This window comes from Gekko japonicus, unplaced genomic scaffold (genome assembly GCF_001447785.1).
Source record: "Gekko japonicus isolate JY-2015 unplaced genomic scaffold, Gekko_japonicus_V1.1 scaffold355, whole genome shotgun sequence".
Lineage (NCBI taxonomy): Eukaryota > Metazoa > Chordata > Lepidosauria > Squamata > Gekkonidae > Gekko > Gekko japonicus.
This window is the reverse complement of record NW_015167066.1, coordinates 812,657-832,867: the sequence shown is the minus strand read 5'-3', so window position 1 is coordinate 832,867 and position 20,211 is coordinate 812,657. Positions and strand designations below refer to the sequence as shown.

General features: G+C 41.2%; 1 protein-coding gene and 1 long non-coding RNA gene across 2 annotated transcripts in view; both read right to left on the bottom strand.

The window, feature by feature from the left end:
- The window catches only part of LOC107111665, a 31,654-nt gene extending 17,013 nt beyond the window's left edge, over positions 1-14,641 (bottom strand). The window contains exons 1-2 of the long non-coding RNA XR_001482568.1: positions 14,001-14,641; positions 10,861-11,015 (exon numbers count right to left, since the gene is read on the bottom strand). This is a non-coding gene — a long non-coding RNA (uncharacterized LOC107111665). The remainder of the gene's footprint in view (positions 1-10,860; positions 11,016-14,000) is intronic.
- A 4,313-nt stretch (positions 14,642-18,954) lies between these two features.
- ERCC6L2 (excision repair cross-complementation group 6 like 2) overlaps positions 18,955-20,211 on the bottom strand; it is a 54,664-nt gene continuing 53,407 nt past the window's right edge. Inside the window, exons 14-15 of the mRNA XM_015412671.1 lie at positions 19,953-20,052; positions 18,955-19,113 (exon numbers count right to left, since the gene is read on the bottom strand). Of these exons, the coding sequence (XP_015268157.1) occupies positions 18,955-19,113; positions 19,953-20,052 (259 nt within the window). The remainder of the gene's footprint in view (positions 19,114-19,952; positions 20,053-20,211) is intronic.

The window sequence follows — 20,211 nt, the reverse complement described above, 5'->3', positions numbered from 1 at the left end:
GGCCGAGATTGGGGGGGCAAGGCGGGCGACAGAAGGCCGATGCCTCCGTCGCCCGGCCCTCTACAGAATCCACCCCCCAAACCTCCAGGTATTTCCCTCCTTAGAGCTGGCAACCCTACATTCCCCTCAGTGCCTGTTGGTAGGCAACTAAGCTTGGTCCTGTCACCTACTTTGGCCTTTGGGAGAAAACACATTGGGGCCAGTCCTGATAGGGTTGCCAACTCCAGATGGGAAATTCCTGGAGACTTGAGGGATGGAGCCTGAAGAGGGTGAGGTTTGAGGAGGGGTGGGACCTCAGACAGGTACACTGCCATAGACTCCACCCTCCAAACCAGTCAGTCCCACATAGGGAACCATTGTTGCCAATCTCCAGGTGAGGGCTGGAGAGCACTCAGTATTACAACTGCTCTGCAGAAGGGAGGGCAGAAGTCAGCTGAAGTCAAAGGGGCAGATAATGGTAGGTTGGTGGCTAGCTGGGAAGGAGATGGGGTTGCCAACTACATGCTGACAAATTCCTGGGGATTTGAGGGGTGGAGCCTGGAGAGGGTGGGGTTTGCAGAGGGGTGGGACCTCAGACAGGTAGAATGCCATAGACTCCACCCTCCAAACCAGCCATTTTGTCCTGGGTAACAATTGCTGCCAATCTCCAGGTGAGGGCTACAGATTACTCACAATTACAACTGCTCTTCAGGTAGCAGAGATCAGTTCCTCTGGAGAAAACAGTGGACTCTGACATTATACCCTGCTGAGGTCACCACAGCAAATTGACACTGTTTGCCCAAAGCCAGAGCACTCTCCCAGAGCCTCTTTCTAGATCTCGTTGTATTTATTTCCACAACGGGCCTTATTCCTAGTGGTGGAATAATGGTTAACATCCCTTTATAAACATTTATTGCTTAAAGCTAGTCTGGGATATTTATATGTTATGTCAATATTTACCAGGCACTATGGTCCACAATATTTAAGAAGATAGGCAAATTTACATAATGCATCTTGTGCATTGTGTGCTTACATTTTCTTCTATGTGCTTACATACATCAACTTTAAAAAAAAAAGAAGAGTAGAAGTAAATATAGGGAAATAGAAGTGATTGAGTTTCACCAGTTTCAGTGGGAGCTGAACATGCTTAACTTTCTGTGTATTCTGGTAACTAAGAATGTATAAGTAACCTGCTGAAGAAAGATAAAGTCAGAAGTAGAGATGGGCTCACGAGCCAAAATTCAGGCCGAACTTGGGCTGGTTTGGAGCTCTGGAGCCATTGTTTGGGAAAAGTGTATTCTCTGAACATTTACCAGACTTTTTCTTCAGGGCCAATCATTTAAACCTGACAGCTGAGTGGCTGTGGGGGTCTACCACTCAGCTGTTAGCTTTAAATGGCTACAAGCCATATAACCCTTCAGTTTTGCTCCCCCTCTTCAAAGTGACAGCAAGCTGCGGCCAGGAGAAAGGGGAACCAAACTTACTGGACCGGTTCAGCTGGGGCCTGCTTGGCTTGACTTTTGGTTCGTGGGCCACCCCAAACCCAAACTGAACTGCCTTTTTTAGATTCATGCCCATCCCTAGTCAGAAGAGCAGCAATTATTTGCTTTTCCACATAATATATTTTATGTTCTTTGTACTTATTACAAAGTTAAGAGACATCAGAAAGAGGAACACAGGAAAACAGAAAGTTAGGACCATTTTTAAAAGTTCTTATGAGTTAAACAAGGTTCAATATGCCTTGTACTATAAAGTGAGCAATAAAGAAAAATAAAGATGCGGGAAGATTAATGGTTTTGTCAAAGTAAGCAGTGAAGGCAGTAAATGAAGCTACAAGCAACTTTTCTCCACCAACACTGTGGTTTCATTTCCTGTTTAGAGCTCTCTTCAAGTAAATATCCTGTGCCTACACAATGTCAGGCATAGCCCATGCCCTTCATACAGCCTGGATGGACACCTCCATCCTCAGAATCCTGTTCCTAACCCTATACTGTACCTTTTGGTCAGCAGGGTAAACATTAGAATTGCCAGACCTGGGCCTGGTAGTCCCAGGAGCTTTGCAGAGGAGCATTGCCTCAGGAAGTGGAGCATCGCAGATATGTGACGGGGAGGCTAGGTGTATACCTGCTTGAAGGACATGTAGCTGTTCAAACCCCTATATTTGACCTAGCAGGTTAATTTAAGACTCCCAATATCATATCAACTTGATAGTGTGATTATATTATAATACAGATTTATTCGGTGGACATCTCCAGAAATCTCCAGAAATTGGCTGCCTGGAGATGGCAACTTGTAATACATAGGTAAATAGGGTGGTTACACCTTTAAGAGTCAATAGGATAGCACCAGCTGTGCTCAATGTATTTTTATAAAATGTAACTGTAGGTTAGCTACTCTGAGGCATGTTTGGTCCAACTTACATAGTAGCAACCCTTGTAGGTGCTTTCTTAAATTTAGGAGACCTGGCCCATATGTAAGTAGATTATGCAGTGGTTTATATTTTCTGTGGAGTAAATTATATTATTCATTCTTAGGAGTCATTATCTTTTACAGAAAACCTGAATGATTGTTTACCTGTTAAGAATCTGCTTAGAGACTTACAGTATTGGGTAAGATTGCATGAGACTGTATAAATAAGTGTTCAATGTTGATAAAAAATAGATTAAAAATGGATATGAAAAGGTTGTGAAATATTATGTGGTTTATATGTTTGTATTGTATTTTATTAGTATGATATATTCTATTTTTATAGCTTGTAGCTCCTGAGGAAGGACCTGAAGTCCGAAACACTAATTTATACCTAGGAAAAGTGTTGAAAAGTGGTGGACATCTGACTTCATTGTGGACATCTATTCCAGACTTGATTGTTATGAGAGATTGTTATTCTGGACTTTTTTCTTTCCCTTTGGGATATTATGTATTTGTGTACTGTCCTATGAGGGATTACATGCATTACTTATTGCATTGAAGTCTCTTTTCTATTGCTGTTGGGTGGGTTGGTCAGTGCACAGTTGTTATTTATTGGTTTTTCTCGGTTATCTGGAATCTGGGCAAGGTGTTTGGTACAATTATGGTCCATTAGCAGGCACTGATTCATTTTTTTTAAAGAAAGCTAGTCTCTAGGTCTTCTGATCTGGAAACGGGAGGCAAAATCTGCAGAATGTTTTCTGCCTGTATTATATAATGGAAACAGGCCCACTCCACCTTTCTTTCCTTTGTTATAGTCAATGAGGGAAGACAAAGTTATGACTGACAGGAATGGGGAATAAAAGGCAATGCTTTGCTTCCCTGTTATAAACTGCATCTTCTGAGCTTGCCTTAGTTGTGGGTTATCAGCATAACTGGTAAATCTGTCTGTATTTTCTGCTTTGATTGTAGGTTTTTACTATTTTCTAAAAGTAATTTTAAGGAAAATATATCATGCTTTCTTGAGAGCTTTCAAATTATAAACAGTAATAAAATTGTTAAAAACTGATTGTATCCCTCTTTAAAAATATAAAAGGACAGACCACTCAGCTGTTAGCTTTAAATGGCTACAAGCCATATAACCCTTCAGTTTTGCTCCCCTCCTTCAAAGTGACAGCAAGCTGCGGCCAGGAGAAAGGGGAACCAAACTTACTGGACCGGTTCAGCTGGGGCCTGCTTGGCTTGACTTTTGGTTCGTGGGCCACCCCAAACCCAAACTGAACTGCCTTTTTTAGATTCATGCCCATCCCTAGTCAGAAGAGCAGCAATTATTTGCTTTTCCACATAATATATTTTATGTTCTTTGTACTTATTACAAAGTTAAGAGACATCAGAAAGAGGAACACAGGAAAACAGAAAGTTAGGACCATTTTTAAAAGTTCTTATGAGTTAAACAAGGTTCAATATGCCTTGTACTATAAAGTGAGCAATAAAGAAAAATAAAGATGCGGGAAGATTAATGGTTTTGTCAAAGTAAGCAGTGAAGGCAGTAAATGAAGCTACAAGCAACTTTTCTCCACCAACACTGTGGTTTCATTTCCTGTTTAGAGCTCTCTTCAAGTAAATATCCTGTGCCTACACAATGTCAGGCATAGCCCATGCCCTTCATACAGCCTGGATGGACACCTCCATCCTCAGAATCCTGCTCCTAACCCTATACTGTACCTTTTGGTCAGCAGGGTAAACATTAGAATTGCCAGACCTGGGCCTGGTAGTCCCAGGAGCTTTGCAGAGGAGCATTGCCTCAGGAAGTGGAGCATCGCAGATATGTGACGGGGAGGCTAGGTGTATACCTGCTTGAAGGACATGTAGCTGTTCAAACCCCTATATCTGACCTAGCAGGTTAATTTAAGACTCCCAATATCATATCAATTGTTAATCAATTCCTTCCACAGCTCTATTTGAAAGGCTGAGAGCAACAGAAAAAACAAAGTGATCTTTGTATTTTCAAAAGGGTAAAATAATTTTAGATGGTGCATTAACAACTGAAAAAGAGCCAAACTAGATATAATACAATGCATACTTGTTTGGAAATTCATCCCATTTAAATGAACTTACTTCTGAGTACGTTAGGAACAGAATATAAGGCTATGGTCTTACTCAAACTCACTTAACAGTATGTTTCATGGAAGCCAATTTCTACTACCAAAAGCTATTTCCATACAGATGATTTGCCCCTGGTTTAAATGCTGTTGGGAAGGGGTTTCTCCCACTTCCCACAGCATTGTGGTACTTGCATACATACATAAACTGGGTTTTCTTTGACTTTCTGCAGTCTTTCCCAAACCTAATTCATTCCAATATTTTGGGAAAGACCACAGCTACATGGCTGGGGAAGTATGAATTTCCCACCCACACAGCAGCCATTTTCCCTACCTCATCCCCACAGCAGCCGCCCTCTGCATAGGCCACTAGGGTTTTATCAATTGGCATTTCGTGTCTATCAACAGTTTTTTAAAAAAATGTAAAAATCCACACACACACCCCGTAGCATGCGAGGGGAATGGCCACCATGACTGGGACAGCCTGCCATGTGGAAGTTAAACTTCACTGGCGCTTGTAGCTCCTGAGGAAGGACCTGAAGTCCGAAACACTAATTTATACCTAGGAAAAGTGTTGAAAAGTGGTGGACATCTGACTTCATTGTGGACATCTATTCCAGACTTGATTGTTATGAGAGATTGTTATTCTGGACTTTTTTCTTTCCCTTTGGGATATTATGTATTTGTGTACTGTCCTATGAGGGATTACATGCATTACTTATTGCATTGAAGTCTCTTTTCTATTGCTGTTGGGTGGGTTGGTCAGTGCACAGTTGTTATTTATTGGTTTTTCTCGGTTATCTGGAATCTGGGCAAGGTGTTTGGTACAATTATGGTCCATTAGCAGGCACTGATTCATTTTTTTTAAAGAAAGCTAGTCTCTAGGTCTTCTGATCTGGAAACGGGAGGCAAAATCTGCAGAATGTTTTCTGCCTGTATTATATAATGGAAACAGGCCCACTCCACCTTTCTTTCCTTTGTTATAGTCAATGAGGGAAGACAAAGTTATGACTGACAGGAATGGGGAATAAAAGGCAATGCTTTGCTTCCCTGTTATAAACTGCATCTTCTGAGCTTGCCTTAGTTGTGGGTTATCAGCATAACTGGTAAATCTGTCTGTATTTTCTGCTTTGATTGTAGGTTTTTACTATTTTCTAAAAGTAATTTTAAGGAAAATATATCATGCTTTCTTGAGAGCTTTCAAATTATAAACAGTAATAAAATTGTTAAAAACTGATTGTATCCCTCTTTAAAAATATAAAAGGACAGTGTTAATCAATTCCTTCCACAGCTCTATTTGAAAGGCTGAGAGCAACAGAAAAAACAAAGTGATCTTTGTATTTTCAAAAGGGTAAAATAATTTTAGATGGTGCATTAACAACTGAAAAAGAGCCAAACTAGATATAATACAATGCATACTTGTTTGGAAATTCATCCCATTTAAATGAACTTACTTCTGAGTAAGTTAGGAACAGAATATAAGGCTATGGTCTTACTCAAACTCACTTAACAGTATGTTTCATGGAAGCCAATTTCTACTACCAAAAGCTATTTCCATACAGATGATTTGCCCCTGGTTTAGATGCTGTTGGGAAGGGGTTTCTCCCACCTCCCACAGCATCGTGGTACTTGCATACATAAACTGGGTTTTCTTTGACTTTCTGCAGTCTTTCCCAAACCTAATTCATTCCAATATTTTGGGAAAGACCACAGCTACATGGCTGGGGAAGTATGAATTTCCCACCCACACAGCAGCCATTTTCCCTACCTCATCCCCACAGCAGCCGCCCTCTGCATAGGCCACTAGGGTTTTATCAATTGGCATTTCGTGTCTATCAACAGTTTTTTAAAAAAATGTAAAAATCCACACACACACCCCGTAGCATGCGAGGGGAATGGCCACCATGACTGGGAAAGTTAAACTTCACTGGCAGCTGCAGCAACACCGGGGCTTCCATAGGGAAACACTGCTGCTGCTGTGTGCATAAGGACTAAGGCTAAATCTCCATGTGCACTTTCCATACAGATGATTTGCCCCTGGTTTAAATGCTGTTGGGAAGGGGTTTCTCCCACTTCCCACAGCATTGTGGTACTTGCATACATACATAAACTGGGTTTTCTTTGACTTTCTGCAGTCTTTCCCAAACCTAATTCATTCCAATATTTTGGGAAAGACCACAGCTACATGGCTGGGGAAGTATGAATTTCCCACCCACACAGCAGCCATTTTCCCTACCTCATCCCCACAGCAGCCGCCCTCTGCATAGGCCACTAGGGTTTTACCAATTGGCATTTCGTGTCTATCAACAGTTTTTTAAAAAAATGTAAAAATCCACACACACACCCCATAGCATGCGAGGGGAATGGCCACCATGACTGGGACAGCCTGCCATGTGGAAGTTAAACTTCACTGGCAGCTGCAGCAACACCGGGGCTTCCATAGGGAAACACTGCTGCTGCTGTGTGCATAAGGACTAAGGCTAAATCTCCATGTGCACACATGTTTTTAGTTGACGGCTCAAGACTTGGGAGATAATAAACAAGAACCCCCTACACGGGTTCTTCTACTTGCACATTAATTGTTGCAGAGACATGTACTGCTTTTGTTGTAGAAGAGACATAAGGTATTATTTATTTATTTATTTGACTGGTATCGTGCCCTTCCCACAACGGCAGGCTCAGGGTGTCGTACAGAGCATTTTAAAACAATAAAACAAGTTCAAGAAAACCACAGCAGTTCAATACTAACAAAGATATTAAAAACTAACTTGTCAAAGGTCCCCAAAGTTAGGGTGCTAAAGGGACAGAGAGTCTGAAATGTAGAGATCTGAGGAAAGGATAGGACATGATAGTTGGCAGAAATCCATGTCTAGGTCCTGAGGGGACGCTATTGCTTTTAAGAAGAAGATAGGTAGTTTACAGGGCTTTTTTTTTTTTTTAAGAGAGTTTACAGGGCTTTTGTGTGTTTTTTTAAGAGGTGCCGGAACTCTCAAGAGAGAAATGAAGTTTTCAATTTGTATACTGAAAACTCATGAACTTTTAAACATTTTAAAAAGAATTTCGTCAAATGTTCCAGAACTCCACTGTGGTGTGTTCCCCCAGAAAAAAAGCCCTGGTTTATACCTTCATTGTAGCATTGTGATTTGGCAATCCTAAAGTGGCAATGAAGGTCAAGCAACTGCAGGGCACTGCCATTCCTTAAACACAGCGATTTTTACGTAAGGTAGGCATAACCTCAGTAATTATAAGATAAGCTTAACAGATGTGACAACAGTTGTAAAATCAGGATGCTGGAAAATGGATATGCTGTTCATATAAGATATCCAGGTTTTGCTCACTAACAATTTGGAAGTAGCTACAGCAGTGCAAAATACTAGTCTTACATTGTATTAGGGTAAAATCTGTAAGCTTATTTATTTATTTATTTATATATTCGACTTATATACCGCCCTGACACCGAAGGGTCTCTGGGCGGTTTACATAGCGGTTTCTAATGTTGCTTCCCTAACTAAGGCCACATAGTGTGGGACGGGGCTGCCGTCTTACTTAGGTAGGGAATAGAACAGATTCACTGGTTCAGTCTTTTTTAAAACTCCATTTCTTTCACTGCCATCCACCAAAATAAGTAAGCAGATCAGGTATTTTTTGGCAATGATGTGTTGAAGCAAAAGTGTCCTCCCTCACACCTACTGGTAGCTTTCTGAAATCATTATAGCCAAAACTTTGTTCTCAATAAGCTTCTTGAAATAAGAATCCTCAACTCTGCTGAGTAGGTACACCTGATAACTTAAGAGCATTAATTTTGATTTTGGCGTAAGCTCCCATAAGCTATAGCCCATTTCTCCAGATGCTCTAGTCCACAAAGTTTATGCCACAGTGCATCAATTCTCCCATGCCTATGATCTACCACAATATGAATAATTTCAGCCACGTTTCTCCTTAATTAAGTACGGACATGGGAAACCATGTCAAATAAATGGAGTTGTTTGGAATATTAGCATTTATTACATCACAACTAATTTATCAAATTTATAAATACTTTATAGTGTTTTAATATAACCATCTTGAACCACAAGGAAAGGCACAGTATAAATGTTCTAATAAATAAAAATCAAGTTCTGTGGTGGTCTTAGAACAAGTCGAGATGGTTTCAAAGCCCTTATGAAACCCACTGGATGGCTTTATTATGATCACTACCTCTTAACCCATCCTACTTCACAGGGTTGTTGTTGATTAAGCATGTGTGCCGCACTAACTCTGAAGACACAGTTGCCATTTGTGGGGAATGAATACAGTGAAAGAGCACCAGATAACAACCATGTGCAATCCCCACCCTGGCCGGTTTTCAAACAGGTAGAGTCCAAAGCACAAGGTTAAGTGAGAAGGATCAGACTAAAACACTGAACAACAGAAAGATCTGTCGTTTACAAATAGCAAAATAAGCCAGGCTATTTATATAGCCTTGGAGAGCTGCTCTGCCTGGCACTCTCTCCTTCTTTCTGTTCTTTGAAAATAAACAGTTTTAGAAGGGAGTTCACCTTGGCGAGGAGTTCTGCACTCCCCTCTGCAGTGCTTGAAGGCAGGTATAAGAAAATCCCCTACCTTGAAAGATTATGTACTTGCCCATTAAGGGAGGTCAAGTCCATCGAGCATATGTTCTTTAGTTACCCATATTATAAAGAGGCTCGTTTGGAGATTATTACTCCATTGCTGGATAAGATTCCTGGTTGCACAAACAAAGCCAAGCTTGACTGTCTTTTATCTGATAAGAACTCTAAGATCACTTATCAAGTAGCTAGATTTTGTGCATTGATACAGAGGTTACGGAAGCTATATTTTAAATAGGTTTTAAATTTAAATCTCTTATTTTGTATATTTTGTACTCTGTATGTTTCTAAAAATTACTATTATAAATATATATATCTGGCTGGTCTAACGACCGTAATAAATTCTACTACTCCTTCTTTCTGCCAACAGAATAGTCACATGGGCAGCAAGACTGGCAGAGGTGGAAAGAACCCATGACAGAGTTACACGGAAATCAGCCCGGGGAAAAAAAGAGAGCCAAGTTGCACTGCATGGCCAGCATCCAAACTAAACTGGCGGAGACCAAAAAGCTGTACCCCACTGCCTGCATCTCTCCTTGCCGACTGAATTATACCGTGCTGCTCCTTGTCCCAGTCCTGGGCCAATCCTTGCCAAGCTGCCATTCTATAGGAACCAATCACAATTAGGAAGGAGAAGAAAGGGTGGAGGGGGGGGGTCCTCTCAAGAGCTTACCTACACCTGCTTCCTTGTTTCCCCAGCACCAGGTACACAGGGAGGACCGTGGAAGAAAGTGAGTCAGGCGGGTGACATGCTTAAAAAAAAAGTGAGGGTAAGAAAAGTGCCTCCCTTTGACAGCTGCTGCCTTTGCCAAGCTGCTTCTAGGTGCCCCTGGAAATGGCCGGGGCTCAACTGGCTGGCTGCAGAGCGGCTGCCCAAGTTGCCGGAGCACCTGTTCACCGGCGGAAAGTTGGAGCGGCTCTGCGGAGTGGGCGGGCGGGTGCCTGAAAGGCTGAATCCATGGCTCTTTCAACTCTGCGACAGCTTGTTGCTGCGGGAGTGAGTAGCTCCCAGGAGGAAGCCCAGGTGATGCCACTTCCCCCACGCGAGCTACGGGATGGACTGAGGGCGCTCGGACCCCAGCCAGCCGGTGGGTGAGAGCGCATGGTGCGGTGCTTTTTCCCAGCCTCAAGGAGCCCCCTGCCTCCACCAAGCACGCCCCCTCCGTAGACTCCTCGCTAGGGCGCAGCGTCCACCAGCATGGAGAAGCGGCGCTGGCGGACGGGGGGGGGAGGTCTCCTGCTCCCTCACTCCAGCACCTGCCCACGAGGGTCATCGGAGGGAGGAAGAGGGAGGGGCGGGGATGAGAGGGGCGGGGCGGGCTTAGAAGCCAGCCAGAACGCTGTTCCAGGGCGTTCCCACCCAAAAATAGCCCTGCTTCTATGTATTATCTAACAAAAAAACCTGTCATGACGTAGAAACTTATGCATATTTTAATATGCCTGCTTTTAAAATAGCCAATATATATCAGTGCACACAGTCATCTCTGGCTTGTGTAAAACAAAACCACATTTGCTAGTGAAAATAACTTTCTTTTTCTTTTTTAAGATTTTATTTTCATTTTCATAATAAATAACTTTCTTCTTCAAAAGGTAATGTCTGTCCATTTCTTAGTTCTCTTGGTACAGAAATAGCAACACTAGCTTTTTTAGCCGTCTCCTTGAAGCACCTGTTCCAAGTGCTATTCACAATAGCCAAAGTGGAAAGGAGAGTAAAATACTGAGGTTATTAAAAAAAAAACACATTTTTTTCAAACCCTTCTCTTTACCTTGGGACTGTACACTGCTACATTTGCAGGGAGTTGAGAAAACTGCTGCAGTTCGAACACATCTCGTACTGCCCAACGACTCATCTGATTTTCAGCCTTGCTTGAACCAACCACATTTTGGTTTGAATGAACATATGAGACTTCAGCAACATCACCTAGTGATTGAAAAGGACAGAGTTTAGATGTTTCATATACATATTGAAAAATATGCAATAAAAGTTAGAGTCTCATACAAAATCAACACTGTATTGAAGCAGGAATGGATAATATATTGCATGCTTAAAATGCTGTTTCTCAAGCTATAAAAATAAAACTTTGTTTCAAAATGCTGGTATTATTAATTGTAAGGCCCATTTCAACTTAAGAGTAGCCATGCTAGGTCAGACCACTGGTACATCTAGTCCAGCATCCTATTTCTAACAGTAGCCAGTCAGATGCCACAGGGGAGCCCATGCAAGCAGGACTTGCTGACAACAACTCCTGCTTGCTGACTGCTCCCCAGAATCTCAACAAACAGGTGAAGAAGAAGAGATTGGATTTATACCCCGTCCTTCACTTGAAGTCTCAGAGCTAGGTGCCAGGCCAGCCCAAAACATTTCTCTTTGCCCAGGGCTTCCATCTCCCCCCCTTTTATGATGATGAAGAAGAGGAGGAGGAAGAAGAGATTGGATTTATACCCCGCCCTCCACTACACAAAGGTGTCTCAGAGCGGCTTACAAACTCCTTTCCCTTCCCCTCCCCACAACAGACACCCTGTGAGGTAGGTGGGGCTGAGAGAGCTCTTTCAAGAACTGCTCTTTCAAGGACAGCTCTTTATCAGAACTATGGCTTGCCAAAGGTCGTCCAGCAGCTGCAAGAAGAAGAAGAGATTGGATTTATACCCCGCCCTTCACTACACAAAGGTGTCTCAGAGCGGCTTACAAACTCCTTTCCCTTCCCCTCCCCACAACAGACACCCTGTGAGGTAGGTGGGGCTGAGAGAGCTCTTGACAGAAACTGCTCTTTTTCAAGAACAGCTCTTTACCAGAACTATGGCTTGCCCAAGGCCATCCAGCCAGGCGCAAGTGGAGGAGTGGGGAATCAAACCCGGTTCTCCCAGATTAGAGTCTGCACACTTAACCACTACACCAAACTGGCAAGTGGAGGAGTGGGGAATCACTGAGTCAATGTTTTGAGCGAGCTATTAACTACAACCCCAAGATCTTTTTCTTGGTCAGTCACCACCAGTTCAGACCCCATCAGTGTATAAAACTGAAATTTTAAAGTTATAGCCTCCATACCACCCCAGTACAGGTCACAGCTGGACTGGAACTGGTTTCTGCTGCCTGAATCTAAATGGACAAATGAACAGCAACAGTGAAATTAGCAAGACCAATAAAAAGGGGGAAAGATTCAACTGGAATAAAATTTAGCTTAGAGTGTAGTACAGGCAGGCAGTAAAGCTCTCTCAAAATTTCCACATATAGAATGAGAGTGTAAAGCTCTAATGACGATTTCAAAGAAAGCTTAAATAGTTGATATAGACAGTCAGGTCTTTGTCTGACACACTGTTTGTTTTTGTTTTAAAAATGGCTCTTCAAAATTATTTGACAAAATAATGGGAATTCCAGGACTACAATGCCTAATACTCCCTTCTTTGTGAACACCACCAAGTTTTTGTCTACAAAGAAATCCTTTCTAAATCTGCATGGCTGTAAGTGTACACAATACAGAAAGTGCCTGGTTAATTAGCATTCTTAGAATCACTTTCAAAACGTTCTTGGTTATTCCACACTTTACTGTCCTCCTACTAGCTACAATCATTTTATTGTACACTGAGGAATCAGTACAGTCAACCTGGAACACAGTAACAGAACCACAGTGCTAGAGGGAATGGCTGTTGTACAGAGGCAGACCATCTGCTTTCCACATAAAAGGACCAGGTTCAGTCCCTAGTGTCTCCATCTAAAAAGATCAGGTGGTAGGTGAGATGAAAGACCCTGGAACTCTGGAGAGCCGCTGATCATCAGAGCAGACAGACAAATGCATCTGACTCAGTATAAGGCAGCTTCACTGGTCAGGCTCCTCAAAGCATGTGCCCAATCTGCATACATAGTGCAGAAGAAACATCTTCTCTTTATGTCAGACATTATGACAGATCTTATTTTCTGACACAAATATACTATTTCTCTAGGAGACATTTAAGGTACTGAAATAAGATACAAACAATTATTGGGAGACTGTGAGCTTCTTCCTCTATTGGTCCTAGGTGAGAACACAGAAGGTGAAGTAGAAGATACGGCCCTTCTCATGCATTGTTACATGCAGAGTGTTGGAGGTCAAACGGGATACTCCCCCATTTTCTGAGGATTTCTGCCTTAATGTATTATCCTCCTGTGGATCTTAAAGAGCATTTTGTACTCAAATGGTTCAGCTCCCTCTATTTCCTTTTCGCCTGCCTGTTGGTAGAACTAAAGTGAGAATGCATGCCAGAAAAATAACTACCCACATTCTTCTCCTCACTCTCTGAAAGGAAAATATATTAGGATATTTTTAAGAACCACTGGCATAAGTGGTTCCAACTTTTAAACTGCAAAGACAAAGAAATTTCTTTGGAAGACCAAAGATCAGATTCACCTGTACATGCACATCACTTGATGACTTATTCATTGACAACATGCAGATTTATGTACCACCAACCACCTGATCTTTAGGCTGTTGTAGTAACTAATTTACAGATTACCATGGAAACTACTTCCACTGGAAAGCAATATGATGATGTCAGATGCTATGAAAGCACTGTCTTTGTTTCACACATGGAACTTTTAAGTGATGAACATGCATGTTTGAATCTGTCCTCAGGCAATAAACGAAGGACCTCAGAGAATCTGAAATGCCAAAATTTGGCTTCATGATCCAGACAGCAGACTGTGGAGCTCCACTCACAAAAGAGATCCTTCCCACCTCTGTCTTCTACAGCCAGAGTGCAGCTCAAAGTGAAATAGTTGGAAATGGCAGACCATTCCACCCCATTTAGGAAGAGAACTTCCTTCTGCTTGTTTAAGGGCACCTTTGAATTAAATGTGTTCTATGTCAAGAGTAAAAAAGACCAACAATAGTAGTATTTGACTACTATTCTCTGGTACTGTATTTGTAATTACCAAGAAGGCTATCCAACGATCCCCGTTTTTCTCCTTGTCTTGTAAATGTTTGCTTGCTGAAAGAGGTCTGAGATAGATTGGAATTAGTTCGTTTTCGCAGTGTAACAGAGGTATGGTTACCATATCTTGCTAATCTGGATTCGAAGTGAAGGCTACACCTATTACTTTTTACCCTTTGATTATTAACATCAACCTTCCTAATTGCTACATTGTCTTCTGATGATGAAAATTCCTCAATATTTTGAGAGTCAGCATTATTTCCTCCCATGCTTGCATTGTTTCCCTGAAAAACAGTTCTGGAAGAGTTATCAAGCTCCTTCGCATGGAAGTGCTTGTGTTTCACAGTGCTGGTAGTTTTCTGCATTCCTGATATGGGCAGTAGTGACATTTCAATATCTTCAGACTCATCACTAATGTCACTTGTTTCTTTCACAGATGTCTTCTTTTGGATGTTTTTTAATGATTTTATTTTACTGAAAAGGGACAGTTTTCTATGATTCTTTTCAGAAGTGAAACGTTTTTGCCAAGTTGTAAGCAGTGGACTTTTTTCTGTATCTGTCTTTACACCTTCATAGCTTAATGCAGTTTGCTCATTACAAGGAGCCTGGGAAGAAAAGATAACATCTTCACTTTCAGTTGAACTACTGTCTTCAGTCTCCATAACTATCCCAACATGATTTGAAAAATTTTTGTCTTTGTATTTACTACCAATGCCCTTTCCCCCCTCAGAATCTGGTCTAACTTGATAAATGTGATCTCCTGTTTCAGTAAACATCTCTTGTTTTGCACTTCTGTTTGGGGATGCGGACATTTTCTCATGTCCAGAAATATTGCAGTGGTCCTGTGGTTTCAGATCATAATTTTTGGAGCCTCTTTTGGTTCTTTGCCTCACTGACTTATGATCATCATTTTCATCTTCTGAGGCACCAATGCTACTGCCATCCTCATTTCCTTTCATTCCCTTTTCCAAAAGTTTAGAAAACCCACACTGTAATAAAGTAAACTGTCCCTGTGAAATTCTGGCCTTTTTTGCACTGCAAGGTCTGCTTTGATTGGCTTTTGCTTTAGAATTTCCCATGGGCTCCTCTTCATCACTGAAGTTGCTGCTATAATCCAGTTCCTCCTTTTCCAGTTGCACCTTGGGACTAACAGTGTCTTCATCTTCACAACCATGTTCAGCAGACTAAAGACATATAAAACAGGACAATATGAAACAAGCTAGCCATTTAAATCATGTCTTTGAAACAGCAATTCCAATTTTCAGTGTTAAAATGCCAAATCGTAACTTTAATAAAATTAAATATGATAAGCAGACATGAAAAGTGGGGCCATATGGAACAGCATTTAATTAAAAATAGGAACCATGAAATAGCTATCTGTTGTTTGACTGTCAACAAGGAACTTGTGTTTTATCACAATAGCCTCCAATGTGTTATTTTCAAGCAGTTTTCCAGGACTCATGCTTAATTACTTTTGAAGCTACACTATCCCCCCTCAAAAAACCCTTCACTTGTAGACTGATTAGTTAGCATTTCCCACTGAGTTCAATGAGGCTTAGTTCTAGTAAATATCTAGCAAATTATCTGCAAGGAAACATATAAGAATTACCTTAAAAAGTCATTTCTATTTAATACTTATTGGACTTGAAATCTTTCATTTCATCTGATACAAAGGTATTTATAATTAGTAAGTGAGCTGTAGAGTTCCTTTTAGAAAGAATGTTTTATAAAAGATTTTTTAAAACAAACAAAAATTATACATGTGCCTATTTCCCCAATATATTAATTTCATTAAAAATTATATGTAGAACAACTTCTGCTCTAAAATATTCGCTTAATCTTTTTCTAAAAATTGTTGAAATATTAATTTAATGTACACTATTAAAGACTTTGTTACTGTCTCTCCAATTACCATTTGATATCATTTCAGCTATATTTTAATGTGCTAATTCTACCTAAGCACCTACAATCTATACGTTATCCCTTGCCAATCAAGGAACTTTGTACTGCGCTCACAGGAATGCTTCAGAACACATGAGTATTAGGAAAGAAGAGCAATAAAACCTAAATCTAAATTGTTCTCCTGTGGTCAAGCAGAGGCTTTACAACAGTGAGCCACAATTTGGTACCCATGGGTACCATGGTACCAACGTTTTCCCAGGCACCCACTTGCTTCTTTCCCAAAACACCTCTTCTCCAAAGCACTTCTCATAATTACACCAATAACAGCAGATATTCAACCTGTGCTTCACCAGCTACACTGGCTCCCAGTTGAATTACAGATCAGGTTCAAGGTTATGGTACTGACCTTCAAAGCCCTAAACGAACTAGGACCAACATATCTGAGGGACCGCCTCTCCTAGTATGTCCTCAAAGTTCAGCTGATAACAACTTGCTGACAATCCCCAGCCCAAAGGCCATCCAGCTATCCAAACCAAGGGCTGTGGCCTTTTTGGTCCTGGCCCTAACCTGGTGGAACACTCTATCCAATGACAATTTTGCAGGGCCTGTAAGACAGAGCTGTTCCACCAGGCACATAGCCAAGGATGAGTGATGGCTTCCCACCTTGGACCATCTCCTGAACTGCCCTTTACTGTGTGATCTAGTGAGTAATGAATACTGTTACTGTTGGGATTGCTGATTTTAATCCAAGTTATTTAGTTGTTATGTTGATTTTAAACGTTGTCACTCACCCTGAGCACGAGAGAGAGAGAGAGAGAGAGAGAGAGAGAGAGAGAGAGAGAGAGAGAGATCGAATCCACCTCATTCAAGCAGGAGGTGCTTTGAAAGATGCAGGAAGCATTACTTCTAGGTCTGCAGGGAGTACCCATTCTGAAATACCTCCATAACAGAAGAAAGTTTGGCTTGGATACAGTAATTGCTTCCAAAAGAAATGTCCAATAGAAATGTTTATTTAGGGTTAATGGAGAGATGTTATAGAAGAAAGCTAATAGGCGACTGCTACAATGGCAAATCCTAAAATCAGTTTATCCTTCTGCCAACACCATTCTGTTCATTCCATATCCTTTCTTCTCTTGTTTTTCTCTTGTTAGTAAAGTTTGTAAACACACTTACATAAACTTTAATCTGCAATGCTTCATAATATGCAAAATTTTAAAAGACAACTTGAAAATATACCATTTGCTTGTGCTGCTGGGGTTCCTCTTTTAGCCACATAGTTGCTGTCATGACACCAGCTTCCACTTGGCCCTCCCTCTATAAAACAGCAAAGCAGTTTACTTATGATTCACATCTACATCACATAAATTTATTGGTCTGGACCAGCAATCCCCAACATGGTGCTTCTGAATGGCATAGTGTGGGCCAATTCTTGCTTCTTGAGTCTCTGTTTAAAAATCCAAAAGGTCTCAAATGGAACAGGTAGCTTCAGGTCACTCCTTCTCAGCTGACTGGCTAGTAAAACACTGAGCTTAAGTACATAAAAGTCATACAAAGACAAAGGCTCCCTTATATCTTTGGTAACTTCTCCCTCCTCTCTTTTTGAAAATGTAAACTAAATAGAATCTCTTCCATGAAGCAAACAGCTGCCCCTGATTTTCCTCTTCCTACTTGGAGCAAGAGGTACTTCAGATGCATCCAGGCATCATTTTTGCATCTGCAGGAAGCACCCATTTGGAAGCAGCTGGTTCCATCAAAGGAGAATGCTTGGCTTGGAATATTTGAACATATTATAACATTTTGTGAGGGTATCTACAATTCTTTCCTAAAATTCCAGAAGTGCCTGCCCACAGGGTGAACAAGCTTGGGAACCCAGAATACACAAACAGTAATTAAGTGCTAAAAACAAACAACAACAGCTACATGTGGTAGTGTGTGACAGACAGCTTCTAGCTCCAACCACCATGTGTCACAGCCAATTCATTTCCAGCCAACAGAAGGCTGTGGATTTGTCAAAGAGAGAAGGGAGGGGGAAAGTGCGTGGAAAAATAGACAAAAGTGGAACAAATTCCTCATATATCAATACAGTCAGATAGATATGGCTCAGACTTTGATACAGCTAGGTAGATAGGGCTAAAGCACCTACAGAGAGGCAGGGCTGGTTTAGGTATCCTGTGATCGGCAGGTTAGATTACCTCAGGGAAACAGCATGTTAACGACTAGTGAGGGCACAGAAGGAAAAATCCCAAGACCAGGTAACACTATTTCAATAGTCTGATATTCTTGGGTTTCCAAAAATGGGTTTCCATTACAAGTAAAATATATCCATCTCTCTCTGTCCAACAGAATTACTCTGCCAACCCTGAGTGTGTGATACTGTCCCCCTTCTAAAGCAGAGCTTTGGCTCCCTTTCGCTCTAAATAGTTACTACATTGGTACTTTACTTGCCCCCCAAGCTTTCTTTATAAATTCTTTTAAAGAAAAGAAAATCAATTTATTCTTGTGTTGTTGAAATAATCGCTCCAGGAAAAGGGAGGGGAAAGGATTACACATTTCCTCAGATAAGTGTGGTACCAGCACCATTACTAGACGCACGTCCCATCTGTAACTGCAGCACTTATCCAGCATTATTATTTTTATATTTAGCCTAACTTGACCTTTTGCAAACACATCAAAACCCAAACTGCTTGGTCACTGCTACTGGGGGTGTGACGGATTGCAGAAAATTGAGGCAACACTGCCACCACAGGCAATCAGCTGCTGTCCCATATCTCACTGTAGTTGAAGAGGTTCTCATCAATGCGCCCTCTAAGCTGTGGAGTCTTGTGAGCAAGAATTCTACTTTGTGAGCTACTGGCATTAAAGTTGTGAGTGAGCGATTTGGCTACTGCATAAATTAGTTTGCTCTGGAGCCATCCTTCCTGAGCTAAGACAAATATCTGTGAGCCAGAGGCTCACACTAACTCAGCTTAGAGGGAAGACTGGTTCTCATATGTGGTAACATATAGCAACACTACACACACACAAAGATAATATTCAAGAGGTCAAAGGTAAACTTATACCTCCAGAATTTCTTTTGTAAGACATGATCCATGGTCCTGAAGCCTGAAAAGGTTATTTATACCAAAAAGTTCTCCTTGATGGTCTTTTGATCCTTGCACTGCCTCAAAATATCGCTTTGCATTTTCACTTCCCACGACTACACAATGCAATTGCTAAAACAGAGAAAACAAAAGATTTCACAAGCATGCTCCTGCAACAACATGTCAACATTCCTGGATCCAATAACTTCATTCCATGAACTAACGACCTAAAACAGCTATACTATTTGCAATACTTTTGTAACCCATAGCAAGAATGGTAGCAGTTATTTAATATAGCTAACAATGCCTAAGAACTCCTCTTCACAATGGTTCCAGTCTTGCAGAAGGTAGAAGCTAAGGAACACCAGCCTTTTCCCAGGAAAGGGGTATGAGACATCAGGGCAGCAGCAAGAGAACACTGCACATAAGGAAAGAGAATTCTACAGAAATACGGAGAGCTCTAGAAAGCAACAGCCATTTGGAACTAAGAAGGGCTATTATGAGATTCTCCCCCTTCACCTACCCCATAAAAATCCTTAGTATGATTTTCCACCATGCATCTATCTGATGAAATGGGCTATGACCCACAAGAGTTCATATTGAAATAAATGCTACTAGTTTTTATGGTGCCACTAGATTTTTGTTGGATTTTCCAGCAATTTGAAGAGACTGCAGGAATGGAAAAGAATGCAGAAAAACTCTAGGTCTCTTCTGTGCACTTACGACTGGGACACATACCTATGTTTTAATAGGCCAGTAAGAAAATTCTGATGTCTATCAGGAATGCATTTATTTATTATAGCACTTCCATTATATATGGGGCTTTACAGAGCAGCATAAGGTTTTTTTTAAAAAAACCACCCAAAACCCTACTCCAAGGGGACAGGAAAACAAAAGGTTGGGAATGAAAAAGGTATAGTAATTTGATCCAAAAGCAAGATATTTGAATCAAAGCAGTGTGAATTCTTTACCTGTTTGTAAACCTGTCGCAAGTACATTATCTCCTCCACTGTTCCCAAAGAGATCAGTCTAAACACTTTCACATCCCTAGACTGACCAATCCTGTAAGCTCTGCAAAAACAAAATTTCCAGGGTCAAAATGAAGAACCACCAAGCAAAAACTAAAGCCTCACAATTTTTAACAATGGTGCCATCACTGAGCGTGAAAAGCTTAGGGGTGGTCCTGGATGCCTCCCTTTCCATGGAGGTCCAGGTTGCCACCATTGCTTG